Source organism: Artemia franciscana, chromosome 13 (assembly GCF_032884065.1).
Source record: "Artemia franciscana chromosome 13, ASM3288406v1, whole genome shotgun sequence".
Lineage (NCBI taxonomy): Eukaryota > Metazoa > Arthropoda > Branchiopoda > Anostraca > Artemiidae > Artemia > Artemia franciscana.
In genome coordinates, this window is record NC_088875.1 from 31,133,176 (window position 1) to 31,148,360 (window position 15,185).

Consider the following 15,185-nt stretch of genomic DNA (forward strand, 5'->3'; position numbering starts at 1 on the left):
AAAAAATACTAAAAACTAATAAAAAAACTAAAAAAACTAAAAACTGAAAAAGAAAAAAAAAACTAAAAAAGGAAAAAACTTAAAAAATAAAGGAGAAAAAGAAAACTAAAAGCAGGGACACAGGGAATATAAATAACGACCGGGAGATATAAATGACGACCTTGACACTCAAAAATGAATTACAGACCGGGACACCGGGACACAAATGACGACCAGGACACAGGGAATATAAATGAACAACGGGACGCTCAAAGAGAAATTACAGACTGGGACACTGGGACACAAAAGACGACCGGGATACTGAAAATATAAATGACGACCGGGACACAGGGAATGTTCGATTAGCAATCACCATCAACAAAGCTCAAGATCAATCATATGAATAATGAGGTATAGATCTGAATACGGATTGTTTTTTCCATGGACAATTTTATGTTGCATGTTCAAGAGTCGGTAAACCTGACAATCTATTTAAATGCACAGACAATGGGACATCGAAGAATGTTGTATATTCGCAAGTTTTACGTAGTTAAAAACATATATATCTATAACGAAAAGAGAAATCTTTTCTCTTTTATCTATATTCACAGGTGGGACAGGGACACAACTACAATGGCGCGTAACGACTTACGCGCGCGGGGGGGGGTCTTGGGGGGTGCGAAGCGCCCCCACTAACTAGGTGTTGGGGTGGCACGAAGCGCCACCCCAACAGCTAGTAAGTCACATTTTTAATCACGAATATGGCTAAAGCTGGCGCAACAGGTGTCCGAATATTCCCCGTGGTGTTCGGAGGTCAAAAGCGATTCACTGGCAACACCTGTTCTTTCTGAACAATTAAACCCATTTGATCTGCTATATCCAGGACAGTAGTAACCATGTCACCTCCGGGGTTAGGTTTCACTCCAAAAAAACAACAAGGAATCAAGCAAACGCTCCTGTTCGTAATATGTTCGTAATTCGATGGGAAAATGAAAGTTAAAGTTTTCTTTTTTAAAGTCAAAAGGGACCAGAGAGCAACTAGTGCCCCCTCCCTCCTTGACATCCTATTTTCCCTAAATACATCCAATCAAATTTTACGATAGCCATTGAGTTAAAAATAGATAAAAATCATATAACAAAAACTCCACGGTTGACACAACACACCAAAGCACGGGGCAAGTGTTGTAAGCTATGCCCTGGGGGAATATAAGTTTTAACGGAAGAGGTGGTTGAATATACTTTGGAGGGGGCTCCTTTAATTATAAACTGAAACTTTTAGTGCTATTTTTGAGAGTCAAAAGTAATCGAAAGGCAACTAGCCTTCTCCCTAAATGCTGTTTTTCCTCCAAACGAATTCGATCAAAATTTTGATACAGCAATTTTTTTCAAAATAGTCTTTGTATCGGAAGAAAAAAAGAGCGCAATGAAAAATCAATTGGTGTTTAATTCCAGCTATCATTGCTCACGAAATAAAATATAAAACCGCGTTCCAAACAATGTTTTCCGTTGATCTTAGTATCATTCGAACCGGAAAAAAATTCTCTACTACATAATCTAAAAGATAGATTGAAATTAATCTAAAGATAGATTGAGGCAAACTTGACGCTTTTCCGTTTTTCTTCTAAAATAAACACTTTAAGAAACAGTTAACTTGCACTTTTAAAAGGCAAGTAATAGAAACATCTGGTACATAGATTACAATCTGGACTCATTTCAGTGTTTTGACAATCCCAGAGTTGCTGATCACCCTCTCCCCCCCAAAAAAAACACACACACGCGAGATAAAGCGTGTATTAATTTACGTTGAGTATTAGCAGAAACCTGGACCCACGCAGAGAAAATTACACTTCCTATGCCAAAATGATAGGGAAATGTCAGGAGTGACCCCATAATGACTTTAAGTGTGAAGCATTTTCAATTATTGTTTCAGATGTGTTTGGCAGAGTCCGTTGTGCTAGATAGTTTTTTGTCCGGTTGTATATCTCCCATAGTCAAGAGGGGTATGGACCCCAGTGCTTCCTCTAATTATCGTCCTATCACTGTGTCTTGTTTTGTTAGTAAGCTATTTGAATATGTACTGCTACCGGCCATTAACTCCAAGTGCAATTTTACACCCTTCCAGCTTGGTTTTAGAAAAGGTATGGGCTGTTTTCAAGCTCACCATATTGTGGGTCGGCTAATGAAACAAGCTGTTGCTCAAAAAAGTCCCCTGTATTGTTTGACTGTTGACATATCTAGTGCTTTTGATAATGTAGTTCATTCAAAGGCTTTGTTTTCTTTAGCAGCCTCGGGTGTTAACCTTTCTATTGTTTCCGTGCTGAAGTATTGGTATGCTAATTCTTCAGTTAGGGTGAAGTTGAATGGTACGGTAGGGGAGTATATTCCTGTTAAAAAAGGCGTTAGGCAAGGTGCCGTGTTATCCCCGGGCATTTTTAAATGTGTTTTAGCTTCGTGACTCCAACGTCTTCAACCGTCAATTTTTTACAACGATAATTTAGGCATTAGTCACGTTGCATATGCTGATGATGTTCTGCTTCTTAGCTGGAAAAAAAATAGTCTAATTACCAACTTCTACCGGCTTTCAGCCGCACTATCCACAGTAGGCCTTTCAGTTAATGCCTCCAAATGTGAGTTTTTGTGTTTTGGGAGTCCTCCACCAGCATCACCTCTTTGCTTGGGTTCTTCAACTATAGCATGTTCAGCACGTATTAAATGGTTGGGTCTCTCTTTTTCCACGTCACTTTCGTCTACTTGCTCCGCTATTACGTCCAGCGTGCTGAAAAGTACGCGGGTTGGATACGCGAAAATTTCACCAAATCGTGGTCGGTATAACCGAAATGGACTATGCCGTATTTATTCTAGTTTTTGTGCCCCTGCTGTTTTTTATCTTTCTGGTTTTGCTTTCCTCCTTCGCAAGAAGGATACAAAGAAAATACGCTCAGGATATTTTAAGTATTGCAAGTATTTACTGCGTCTGCCTCGGTGGTATCGGAATCATACAGTCGTCTCTAAATTTGACATCGTTGATGCGCCCTCGCGACTGAAACATTTATCTAAAGATATATGTTTTAAAACTCGGCAAATGGTCGGTGTTTTTGACCCTCTTTGGCCATTTTTTGATTGGAGGTAATTTATTTATGTTTTATGTCGTTATGCTGCTATGTTATTTGTGTTGTTATGTTTTTGTCTTGTTTTTTCTTTTTTTGTGTGTTTACTCCACAGTTTAACGTACTTCGTGGGTTATAAATAAATTATTATTATTATTATTATAGGGAATGTTATTGTTTACCTATACAATTATATTGAGGATGATGTATTTTTTCGTGTCAACGACACCTGTTTAAATAGAGCTTACACGAGATTTGGTCCACTTACCTTAGTATGAGAAAAAATTCAGTGTGCATACATTGTGAATATTCATTTTGGTTCTAAGTATATATTTCTTTAACGAATGATTTTATTGTGTTGGAAGTTGAGGGTACTAGCATCAGTGAAATGAAACCAAGAGTCCCCCCCCCAAATGTTAGGGTGGAAATTACAAGGTTCTCTGCTAACCTTTGAATGGGACGAAATGTTTGCAAGATATGTGATATCATTGAGAAAATTCAAGTTGGAAGAACAGTTATTTTTTGCAGCAAAAGTGAATGTAAAACGTATACAAAGACTACAAGATGGGTTAAACGCATTAGTGAAATATATTGAACAAAATAATTTGGTTCAGTATGTAAGGGAAGAGAGAGATTTTATTTTTTATTTTTGAAAATAATAATGTTTTGAAATCGAATATTTTTTTCTGGTGACGAGAAGATAGAAAGAATCTTCATTATTTGGTTTTGTTAGTCTATAATTGCCAGTGAGAGTGTCAAGATTAAGAAATGGATGGATTTGATAAACAAAAAACGTAGGGAATCTTGTGATTTTGGAAAAATGTTTCATTCTAAATGATCATTTTCAAGACCTATTAGTGCAAAGGAAAATATCCTCTCAAAGAATGCTTGACGATATAATGAGAGATATGTCCCCATCTTTGTGTTATTACACGAGACTTATATGTCGCAGACCACCTCCATTTGCTGAATTTATTGACATACTAATCGAAACAAAACAAAATGGTATTGTGGATTTGCTTTTGAACATTACCTAGAAATTCCTTTAAGACGGACGTTTTTTCACATGGCAACAATGATTAAGTCGAAAAACCTGACCAACCAGGTTTTGTTAGGTCACACAAATACATCTCTCATTTCTCTAGAAGTAAAAAAACATTCATTTTATGGTTTCTTTTTGGAAGTGAGACACTAAGCAGTAAAATAAATGCTCTACACATGTCCATTATGTTTGTTTACATTGGGCGGCTGGTCATCCTGTGAGAATTGTAATATTGTTGATGAATGTAAAGAAAAGTGTAGATAATACAATCCATGTAAATTCCATAGAGGATATGCAGTGCAAATTAAATATTGTAACTCCTGTCTTGAAGATGTCTGCAACTCTCACACTAGAGGTTTCCCATGCTCCAATTGGTACTACGGTAAATGTGACCAAGGGGAAAATATTTACCTTAGTATGATCGGAAAAAATCTTACAGGTGATTTCAGTTTATTTTTAAGAGACTGGTATCGTCATAGATTTAAATTATTTCCGGAGGAAGAATCTGATCTGCGCTTCAATTGCTGGAAAAACAAGAGAATCTGGCTTTTCTACATGGTTTTGAAGAAAATGGTTACTATGATTATAAGCCTAGTAAGTGATTCTTCATATGAGAATATCGTGTGTAACATTTTTTCAAATAATCAAATTGAAACACGTGAATTTCCTATCCGTGGAAGAAGAAATCTAAGAGGCGAAGACAAATACTTTTATTGTGGATGTATATATTTTATTAATAAACAAATTCACAAATATTTTTAGAAGAGTCTATTCTTATGGCACCGAATTTACTGTATTTACGCAGATTTATCGACCAAATTTACTGTAATTATAGCCACCACATTAAAAAATTCATTGTAGAAGTACATGAAAACCTCAGCTTTTGGTCGATAAATCGTGTACTGACATCCGATTTTGAATAATAAATTTTCCTTTTCGCTCATGAAGTTTTTGATGTAGAGTGTGGATGCATATATTAGGCCAAGAGGGTTAAAAAATCTATATTCGTCGCTGTTTGAAAGATGCAAAAGATGTTTGAAAGATGACCCGTCTTTCCAGTCGACTGGCTATTATTAACAATACCAATGTTATCGCTAGTGCAATGAATATGTCCATGGAAATCCAAGGGTATGCAACAGGTCTTTTATTTGGACTGATCTAATTGACTGAATTCAGTTGAATGCAGCATTGACTGTATGATTTGTGTTCATCGTGCCAGGCCTAATAGAACACTGCTACTGAGGTTAATTTCTCAATATATTTTTAAATTGATTTAGTGAGATTAATGCTATACCCTCCGTCAACGGCTCGACAAAGGTACACCCTAAACGTAGAGGGTCCGTTCGGACAATATTCATATCTTGAGTACCAGACGAATCTAATACCATGATAACATGAGTTTTTGCAAATACTGTATCGGTTACACCATTTTCAAATAGTTGCGAATATCGATCTGGTGATTGCATTGTTAATTCGTATAGGGTCCTATAGGATTCATCAAAGGAAAAACTGTAGAGCAGAATTCCATATACTTTACATATAAGAGATGAAAGTCCAAACATTTAAATTGGTGTTGGGACTTCGTCCATGATATTGTTGCATTAGCACGTTTGACAAAAGCGAAAGCGAGTTTTGAAGGAAATTCGCTATTGATATATAACGAGTTAGTGTCAGTACGTGAACCCGTGACAAAATTTCCCTGATTCATAATTGTTTGCTAACGAGTAGTTTGATATTGTTTCCACTTGCGCTTAATTTTTCAATTGCCCAAACAACAAAACTCATAACCTATTGTCTTTAACATGGACTATTACCAAAGCTGAGAGATTGTTGCAGCAGATGCATTTGCATGTACCTTTTGAAAAATATAAATTGATGAAGCAAATGTAACTGTATGTCAGTCTCGACATTAGGAGGTATTCATTGGGGTATATTAAATATTTAATTTTTTACCTAATAATTATAAATCACTAGCTGTTGCCTCTCTAAGTACATTGGTAGTGTCAATATCCATTTTATATTTATATCAACTGTCTACACCCCTCAAATTCTTATAATACTTTGCAGTTATTAACATAGATTGTATGTAACTTAAATAGTTCGAAAGATTTTTGTTAGTTCTCACCAACGCTCCATTTGTACAGACATTTATTTGTCTAAACAAATTGTGAAGCACAAAATTTTCAGAGGATAGCCCCTCTTGGTTTTTCATAGTTACATTTTTGACTATCACATTCAAATCTGTAAATTTGGAAGTCAAATCTATTAAACAGTCTTCACTGCAATAAATTTGAAAATGAACATTTTCAGAGAGCGATCGTGTTGGATAGAATTCTTCAGAGTAACCATGTTTTACACTCAAATCAGCATTTTCTGCATTGAAAAGATTCAATGACGAGAAGACTGAGAGAAGGGACTATTTGTGTTGTAAATTTACCATTTTCGTCAGAAAAATAAATTCTATTTGGATATAACAAATTTTCCTTTTTGTTTATTTTTTCTTCTTGGATATAAGTGCTGTCTTTCGTTTCTGAACTAAGTATAGACTGATGACTGATAAGGTGTTTGTGATCTATTTTTACCTTTTCCGTTTTGTCGTAATTTTAATCGCTTGCCGAGGGATCGCAGGCAAGACCTGAGATTTTGTAATACATATTTTGTAAATCCTTCCCAGAACTCCAATTTCGTAGTGTAGAGGAGACAAACTCATCGGCAAGGAGAGCAATATATTGCTTAGCCAGGGGTAGAACAAAGCGAAACAACTTGGTAAACCCATTGCCATGACCTTAACCCGACATTGACAAACGACACTTGTAAAATTCCATTTTATGACCCAATTACCGTGGTCTAAGAGTAGCAACATAGCAATCACTATGAGGACAAACAAAGTATTTTTTCTCTTAGTCATCTTGATTGAGCCGAAAATTCATTTAATCTAATCCAAACATTTCGTTATTGCTAAAGGATCGCTTGATTGATTTCTTCAAGTTAACTGGCACAGTTCCAAATATAAAGTGTTTACAGGAATTGAAGGTTCTTTATTGAATATTATATTGAATAATATAATCAATTATATTGATTATATTCAATTATAAAAATATAATTGAATAATTGTATTTAATTATATTGAAGGTGCTTTATATTTAGTGGTGAATGTGTTCATGAGTGGTTTTTCGTTCAAAAGCACATAGGAGGGGGGATTGTCATTACCAACTCTCGATGTCTCAACAAAGAATGTATAAAGAAATGTACATTTGTCCAATGAAAAGTCAGATGGATAGTCTGAAAAAGTAAAAGTTTCCATCCCACTGATTTCTCTAGCACTTTTACTATTGATTATATTGTGTTTAAAACCAAACGTATATCTCAGATTATCGTTGAGATGAATCCTTTGATTCTCAATGGGGAAGCTAATGTAAATCTTACCGTATTCCTTTGAATAGTTAAAGTGATATGAATCATTTTTACGAGCAAATATTCTTCTATTGATTGTGCTACACACATCATGCATGCTACCAAATTCCTTGTATTTTAGGGTGAGATATGGGTATAAATCAGAGTTAAGTGATTTATCCATTCCTTTTCTTCACCATACTCTTATATCATATGCATGATCTTCTCTCGGGATATCATATGTATTCTTGAGAGTGCAATCAACAAGAGCTACTTCATACTTTCAATATAATTTGATGGTGAAGGAAAGTTTTGGCCAAAGATTGCTTGTTTTATTCAAATCATCGTAGAGAGGGTCAAAGAAATTGTTTGAGAGGGTCATAAGTTGTTTGTTTGTGTGTCTGTCAATATAATTTGATGGTGAAGGAAAGTTTTGGCCAAAGATCGCTTGTTTTATTCAAATCATCGTAGAGAGGGTCAAAGAAATTCGACATAAATATCACATAGAAATCATTACACATTGTGAACGTCTCTAGCTGCAATCCAAGAATAAAACTTAGAGTTGCATCCTAGCCAACGAACAAGCAAGTGTCTCTTACCCTTGTAAGTTCGACCCTTAAATATCTTTTCAATATGATACATTCTATGGTCTTTAACTTTTTGCAATTCATACTCATAAAAACCATCAAAAATCTATTCTTTTTTCATATCACGTAGATGATACCTTACAGGCTTAGTGTCTAAGACTTTTGACACTTTAAAAATTTCAGTGGCCCATAATGATTAGTTCTATTGATTTGAACTGTATCACCAGCATTGAATTTCTTCTTTTTCATCTGCCTTTCATTAGAATATTGTTTATGAAAAATGTCAAGTTTATTATGGTTTCCCCAATGAGCCTCCCGAGGACCAAGATTCCCCTGACCAAACATCTCCAGGGTATTACGTAAAAAAAAGGTTTGCTATAGTATTTATGTACTATAGCACTATGTACTATAGTATATGTACTATAGTATTAAAACAAAACATGTACTATATCTTATATATATAAAAATAAGTTGTTTGTTTGTGTGTCTGTCAATATAATTTGATGGTGAAGGAAAGTTTTGACCAAAGATCGCTTGTTTTATTCAAATCATCGTAGAGAGGGTCAAAGAAATTCGACATAAATATCACATAGAAATCATTACACATTGTGAACGTCTCTAGCTGCAATCCAAGAATAAAACTTAGAGTTGCATCCTAGCCAACGAACAAGCAAGTGTCTCTTACCCTTGTAAGTTCGACCCTTAAATATCTTTTCAATATGATACATTCTATGGTCTTTAACTTTTTGCAATTCATACTCATAAAAACCATCAAAAATCTATTCTTTTTTCATATCACGTAGATGATACCTTACAGGCTTAGTGTCTAAGACTTTTGACACTTTAAAAATTTCAGTGGCCCATAATGATTAGTTCTATTGATTTGAACTGTATCACCAGCATTGAATTTCTTCTTTTTCATCTGCCTTTCATTAGAATATTGTTTATGAAAAATGTCAAGTTTATTATGGTTTCCCCAATGAGCCTCCCGAGGACCAAGATTCCCCTGACCAAACATCTCCAGGGTATTACGTAAAAAAAAGGTTTGCTATAGTATTTATGTACTATAGCACTATGTTCTATAGTATATGTACTATAGTATTAAAACAAAACATGTACTATATCTTATATATATAAAAATAAGTTGTTTGTTTGTGTGTCTGTCAATATAATTTGATGGTGAAGGAAAGTTTTGGCCAAAGATCGCTTGTTTTATTCAAATCATCGTAGAGAGGGTCAAAGAAATTCGACATAAATATCACATAGAAATCATTACACATTGTGAACGTCTCTAGCTGCAATCCAAGAATAAAACTTAGAGTTGCATCCTAGCCAACGAACAAGCAAGTGTCTCTTACCCTTGTAAGTTCGACCCTTAAATATCTTTTCAATATGATACATTCTATGGTCTTTAACTTTTTGCAATTCATACTCATAAAAACCATCAAAAATCTATTCTTTTTTCATATCACGTAGATGATACCTTACAGGCTTAGTGTCTAAGACTTTTGACACTTTAAAAATTTCAGTGGCCCATAATGATTAGTTCTATTGATTTGAACTGTATCACCAGCATTGAATTTCTTCTTTTTCATCTGCCTTTCATTAGAATATTGTTTATGAAAAATGTCAAGTTTATTATGGTTTCCCCAATGAGCCTCCCGAGGACCAAGATTCCCCTGACCAAACATCTCCAGGGTATTACGTAAAAAAAAGGTTTGCTATAGTATTTATGTACTATAGCACTATGTACTATAGTATATGTACTATAGTATTAAAACAAAACATGTACTATATCTTATATATATAAAAATAAGTTGTTTGTTTGTGTGTCTGTCAATATAATTTGATGGTGAAGGAAAGTTTTGGCCAAAGATCGCTTGTTTTATTCAAATCATCGTAGAGAGGGTCAAAGAAATTCGACATAAATATCACATAGAAATCATTACACATTGTGAACGTCTCTAGCTGCAATCCAAGAATAAAACTTAGAGTTGCATCCTAGCCAACGAACAAGCAAGTGTCTCTTACCCTTGTAAGTTCGACCCTTAAATATCTTTTCAATATGATACATTCTATGGTCTTTAACTTTTTGCAATTCATACTCATAAAAACCATCAAAAATCTATTCTTTTTTCATATCACGTAGATGATACCTTACAGGCTTAGTGTCTAAGACTTTTGACACTTTAAAAAATTCAGTGGCCCATAATGATTAGTTCTATTGATTTGAACTGTATCACCAGCATTGAATTTCTTCTTTTTCATCTGCCTTTCATTGGAATATTGTTTATGAAAAATATCAAGTTTATCATGGTTTCCCCAATGAGCCTCCTGAGGACTAAGATTGGACAGGGGTCAATATGGACGTTGGTTATAAATCAACCTGACTGTATTTAAATCATGGAAAAAGCAGCAGCCTTTTTCAATATACAATATCTCAAGATTAAAAGTCAAGTAGTTCTTATCAATCGTTCAGCCGATACCACCTTTATTTGACTAGGGCAATGATAGAAAATTGTATTACATCTCAATAAAACATTTTTTGCATGTGGATTAACAAATTAACTACTCTGATCTGTTTGGGTTGTTCTATAGCAATCTTGTTCCAATATTCTCTCAAGAGCCTTTGGCACTTCTTCGCCTCTCTTCGACCGCTATGGAAAAGCATATGCATATCTTCCGAAAACACTGATTGCAAGTAAAACATACTTGTACGGACTATTGTAACATTTTTGAAACTCGTTTAGAGTCAAAAGATCTGCCTGTAATATATGAAATGAGAAAAAGGCTTTTGTTTCTCAATAATGACTACCGCAAATTCTATGATTGGGATGAAAAGTTTAACTTGGTTCACACTATAAAAACTATGTCGCTAGCTTCTTTTAAGTTCCGGTGACACAAGCAAGTGTGGCGAGGGAGCTTAAAATTACCATTCCACCAATATTCTCATAAACACATTTAAAATGTTAGCCATTTTGAACTTCAACACGCAGTGAAGTGGCCACTGCCTTTTGCATACTAAAAGGTGATGCACTGATATTAAGACACCTTCGCTTTGTACTTTTTAATAGTTAATCATCATCACACCTTGGTGTGCTGGTACTTTCCAAAAATGATTTAAAATCATCTTTTCAATTTTTGAATATATTCCTTTATTCGATTTAAAATATATTTGTTGGCAATAAGACTTTTTGAGAAGTTTGTTGAGTTTAAAAAAATATATACAAATCGCTGTCAAATGATGCATGTTATTTACGATTTGTATTCAAATCTGATATCAAATCGATTATACTATAGGTCTTGTCATGAATTACAGCATAATTCTTTTTATCATCAATTTGTAAATGTTTATTTTAAGCGAGACAGGTCTAGAGTCTTTTAAATTGCTCACGATACGATTAGAGTAATAGATCTGCAACGCTTGTTAAAACTTTAGACAGTGACGAATCTTCTTCTTGTTTTAGTTGTGGCGGTATTTGGGGTTGAATTTTGAGGATGGATAGGATCAATGGCAATGTTTTTCAATGATCTTTCGTGGTAGGGTTTGCGCTTGTCCACTTATCGAAGGGCATCTTAAAGTAGAAGTAGTTTTTCATCGTCGGTAATTGTCTCATTGTTAATAAATTTACTAAGATTACCTTCACAGTGCTATTTTGGCGAAGGGGTGATTTCTATTGGTGTCAGCTTGTATGTTTCAACCATTTTTTGCAGAAAGTTTACTACAGAATTTTTGAAAAACAACATATCTACATAAGCACCGGGAATTAAACATTAAAAGCCCTTGGAAATTAAACAATGACAATTTCTAAAAGCACTTAGAAAAGAGCCTGGCGCTTCACTAGCTTCGGATAAATGAACTCATCCCAATAGGTAAAATCCATTGGAGAGCTAATTTGCATACCCTTTCCCGAATCGTCCAAAAGATTGTCTGTTTTAGCTTTTAACAGGAGGTAATCAATGCCTCCAAGACATACTTGATATACCCCCTCCGTAAGTATTGGAGCTTGCGCACATTATGATAAAACTCCAACATGAGTTTATTTGAAATTAAAACAATTTTTTTAGCATCTCGTTGATTGAATACCAAGCTTGACTTGTCTAGTTCACGTCAAAAAAATCATAATAATGTAACGAGCAGGTGTGATTGTAAGATCAAGAAACAAAAACACTGTTTGATTCTCGCACGTTCTCGGGGTGAAAGGATACAAAACACTTGATTCATGGCTAATCGATTCAGAAACTGTGCAGAGAATTTTCCAAGCGTCAAAACAGCTTATCGCATATAATTGTTTTCTCGAGACATAAAATTAGGAATAACTTGACGGTCCAGATGTTTAAGGCACCGTTCCACCAGGAAAATCTCTAGTCTTACATTCGATTCCTACCGCAGAAAAAAATCTTTGATGACGTATTATAAAGGTTCTCTGAGGGGAAAATCTTGAAGAGAATTTCATGAAGAAAAAACATTTTAAAACAAAATTGTCTAAAAAAACATCTCCTAGGGTATTACTTAAAAAAAGATTTGCTATAGTATTTATGTACTATAGCACTATGTACTATAGTATATGTACTATAGTATTAAAACAAAACATGTACTATATCTTATATATATAAAAATAAGTTGTTTGTTTGTGTGTCTGTCGACTGACGTTATGTCTGTGTGTCGACTGAAGTCATGTTTGTCGACTGACGTCATTATAAGGATTGAGCTGTATGTTGTCATGAAGTTGTTTGTCGACTGACGTCATGTTTTTCGACTGACGAAATTACAGACCGAGACACCGGGACACAAATGACGATCAGGACACGGGGAATATAAATTAAGACCGGGACACTCAAAGAGAAATTACAGACTGGGACACCGGGACACAAATGATGACCGGGACACAGGGAATACAAATGACGACCGGGACACAGGGACACAACTACAACGGGGATGCCGGGGGGCACAGGGGAATATATAATGACGACGGGGACACAGGGAATGTTCGATTAGTAATTACCATCAACAAAGCTCAAGGGCAATCATTAGAATAATGAGGTATAGATCTGAATATGGATTGTTTTTCCCTGGGAAAAACAATCCATAGTTTGTGGGGGCGAAGCGCCCCCACAAACTAGGTGTTGGGGGCGCCCCCACCAACAGCTAATGCACTATAAATAAAACAAACATTACAGCCAAAAATGCTTTTTTCTCTCCTCCTTTGAATCCACCCTTTACGCTGCCCCTTTAACCCCCTCCTCTCAGCTAGTGTTAATACCTTTAACCCTCCTCCCCAGTAGAAATTTCGCCACTAATGCTTCAAGAATGTGATATAGATGCTATTTATTTTCTCAATAGACATCGATAATGTTAGAGCATATTTATTCACATTGACTTTAAAAAAATTAATTTTATTCCTAATTTTGAATAAAAATCCGCAAATAAAACACTTATAATTCTAGTTGTTAATTACACTTCAGCGTAAAGAGTCGGTAGTTCAAAGGAAATCAGATGTCTCCTATAGATAATAGTTTATGTTTACTTTTAACTTTAATGTCGCTGTACACTTTCTAGAAAAACTGTCTGTTTTTGTTTATTTGAACAAAAAAACACGCTCAGAGCTTTTTTTTTCTAACCTCCATACGAGAATCTTTACCATGACATTAACAGACGTAGCCCCCGCCATTATGCAACTTTTGTCCTCCCGTCAAGTTAAGAAGTAATACAAGCAGCCTTGTATATACAAAAGAGAGGGAGGAATTTTTCAGGTCTTTACACTTCTAAATTAAGTAAAGTGGGGAAGTTTAAATACAAGCTCCAAGAATTTTCATATTTTCGTCAGTTTTAACGTTGTGTCAAATTTATCTTCCCTCACAAAATATGGGCTTCTTGATATATCAAAGCTCAATTACCTGTGAAGAACTGTGAAAAAGGGAATTTCAATAAAACTTACAACAGGCACTAACTAATGAAATTGTTTTCAAGAGTGAGGTATATTATTACTGCTTATAAATTCAAAAACTTTACAGTTCAACTTACAACAGAACTTATTCCAATTCCAGACTCAACTTGGAGGACTACAAACAATGAAACTACGGGAACAGAAACAACATTACCGTCAACAAGTTCTGGAACAATAGCTTTGACCACCGAAACAACAGGTTAGTATCAAAATTTGTAAAACACCCTAACTGAAAGTCTGATGAGATTTGTCCTTCTTATTATTGACCATTCTTTGTTTTAATTTTTTAGATTTGTTTTATTGTTGCTATTATTATTATGTTTTGCACCCTCCTGGGATTGATGTTTCTGGGCAATGTTTGAAAAGTATATCTGTATTTTTTGTTCCACATGGTACCCTACTTTGGCTCGGTCCACAGCGAGTTAAGGGTGGTGGGGTGAAAATTTATCTGTTTTTTTATTGTTTTTTTATGTGCTTTTTTCTCATTTCATGGTATTTTTCTCCCTCTCCCTACCCCTGAATTTTCGAGCATAGAGCTTTGCAGGGGAATATGATGGTAAGTATTTTTCTTGTTGGCTCGTTTAATGCATTAACTCTGAAATCAGAATATCCTATTTAGCTATGCAACAATAATAGAAATTTGTTAGAACTTTTTATGCACACAAAATGCAGCAAGAATAGTATTGAGAAAATAAAACCAAAAGAAAACCTCTAATACAGGGCACTCACTATTTTCAACATATATAACTAAAACGAACATTACAGCCCAAAACGCTTCAAAATAGGCAATGACAAATCATCGGAGAGTCAACTATTAAAACAGAGCGAAATTCAGTCACAACTTTAGCGTCTCCATCAAACTTATGACTCCTGAAGGTCTTGATACGTGGCTGTTGAAGATGCAAACGAGACTATAAGGATATACTATAAGACCCAAAATGACCAAAACACTCTCTCCTCCTTTGACTTCTCCTTTTACGCTGCCCCTTTAACTCTCCTCCCCCCAGTTTTAATCCCTTTAACATGCCCCCTCCCCCCAGTGAAAATTTTGCCGCTAATGCACCAGGAATGTGATATAGATCCTATTTATTTTCTCAAAAGACCTCGATAATGGAAGAGCATATTTATT

General features: G+C 35.0%; 1 protein-coding gene across 1 annotated transcript in view; it reads left to right on the plus strand.

Moving 5' to 3' along the window:
• Nucleotides 1-15,185, plus strand: part of LOC136034796 (uncharacterized) — a 50,698-nt gene that overhangs the window by 8,013 nt on the left and 27,500 nt on the right. Inside the window, exon 3 of the mRNA XM_065716211.1 lies at nt 14,124-14,255. Coding sequence (XP_065572283.1) covers nt 14,124-14,255 — 132 coding nt within the window. The remainder of the gene's footprint in view (nt 1-14,123; nt 14,256-15,185) is intronic.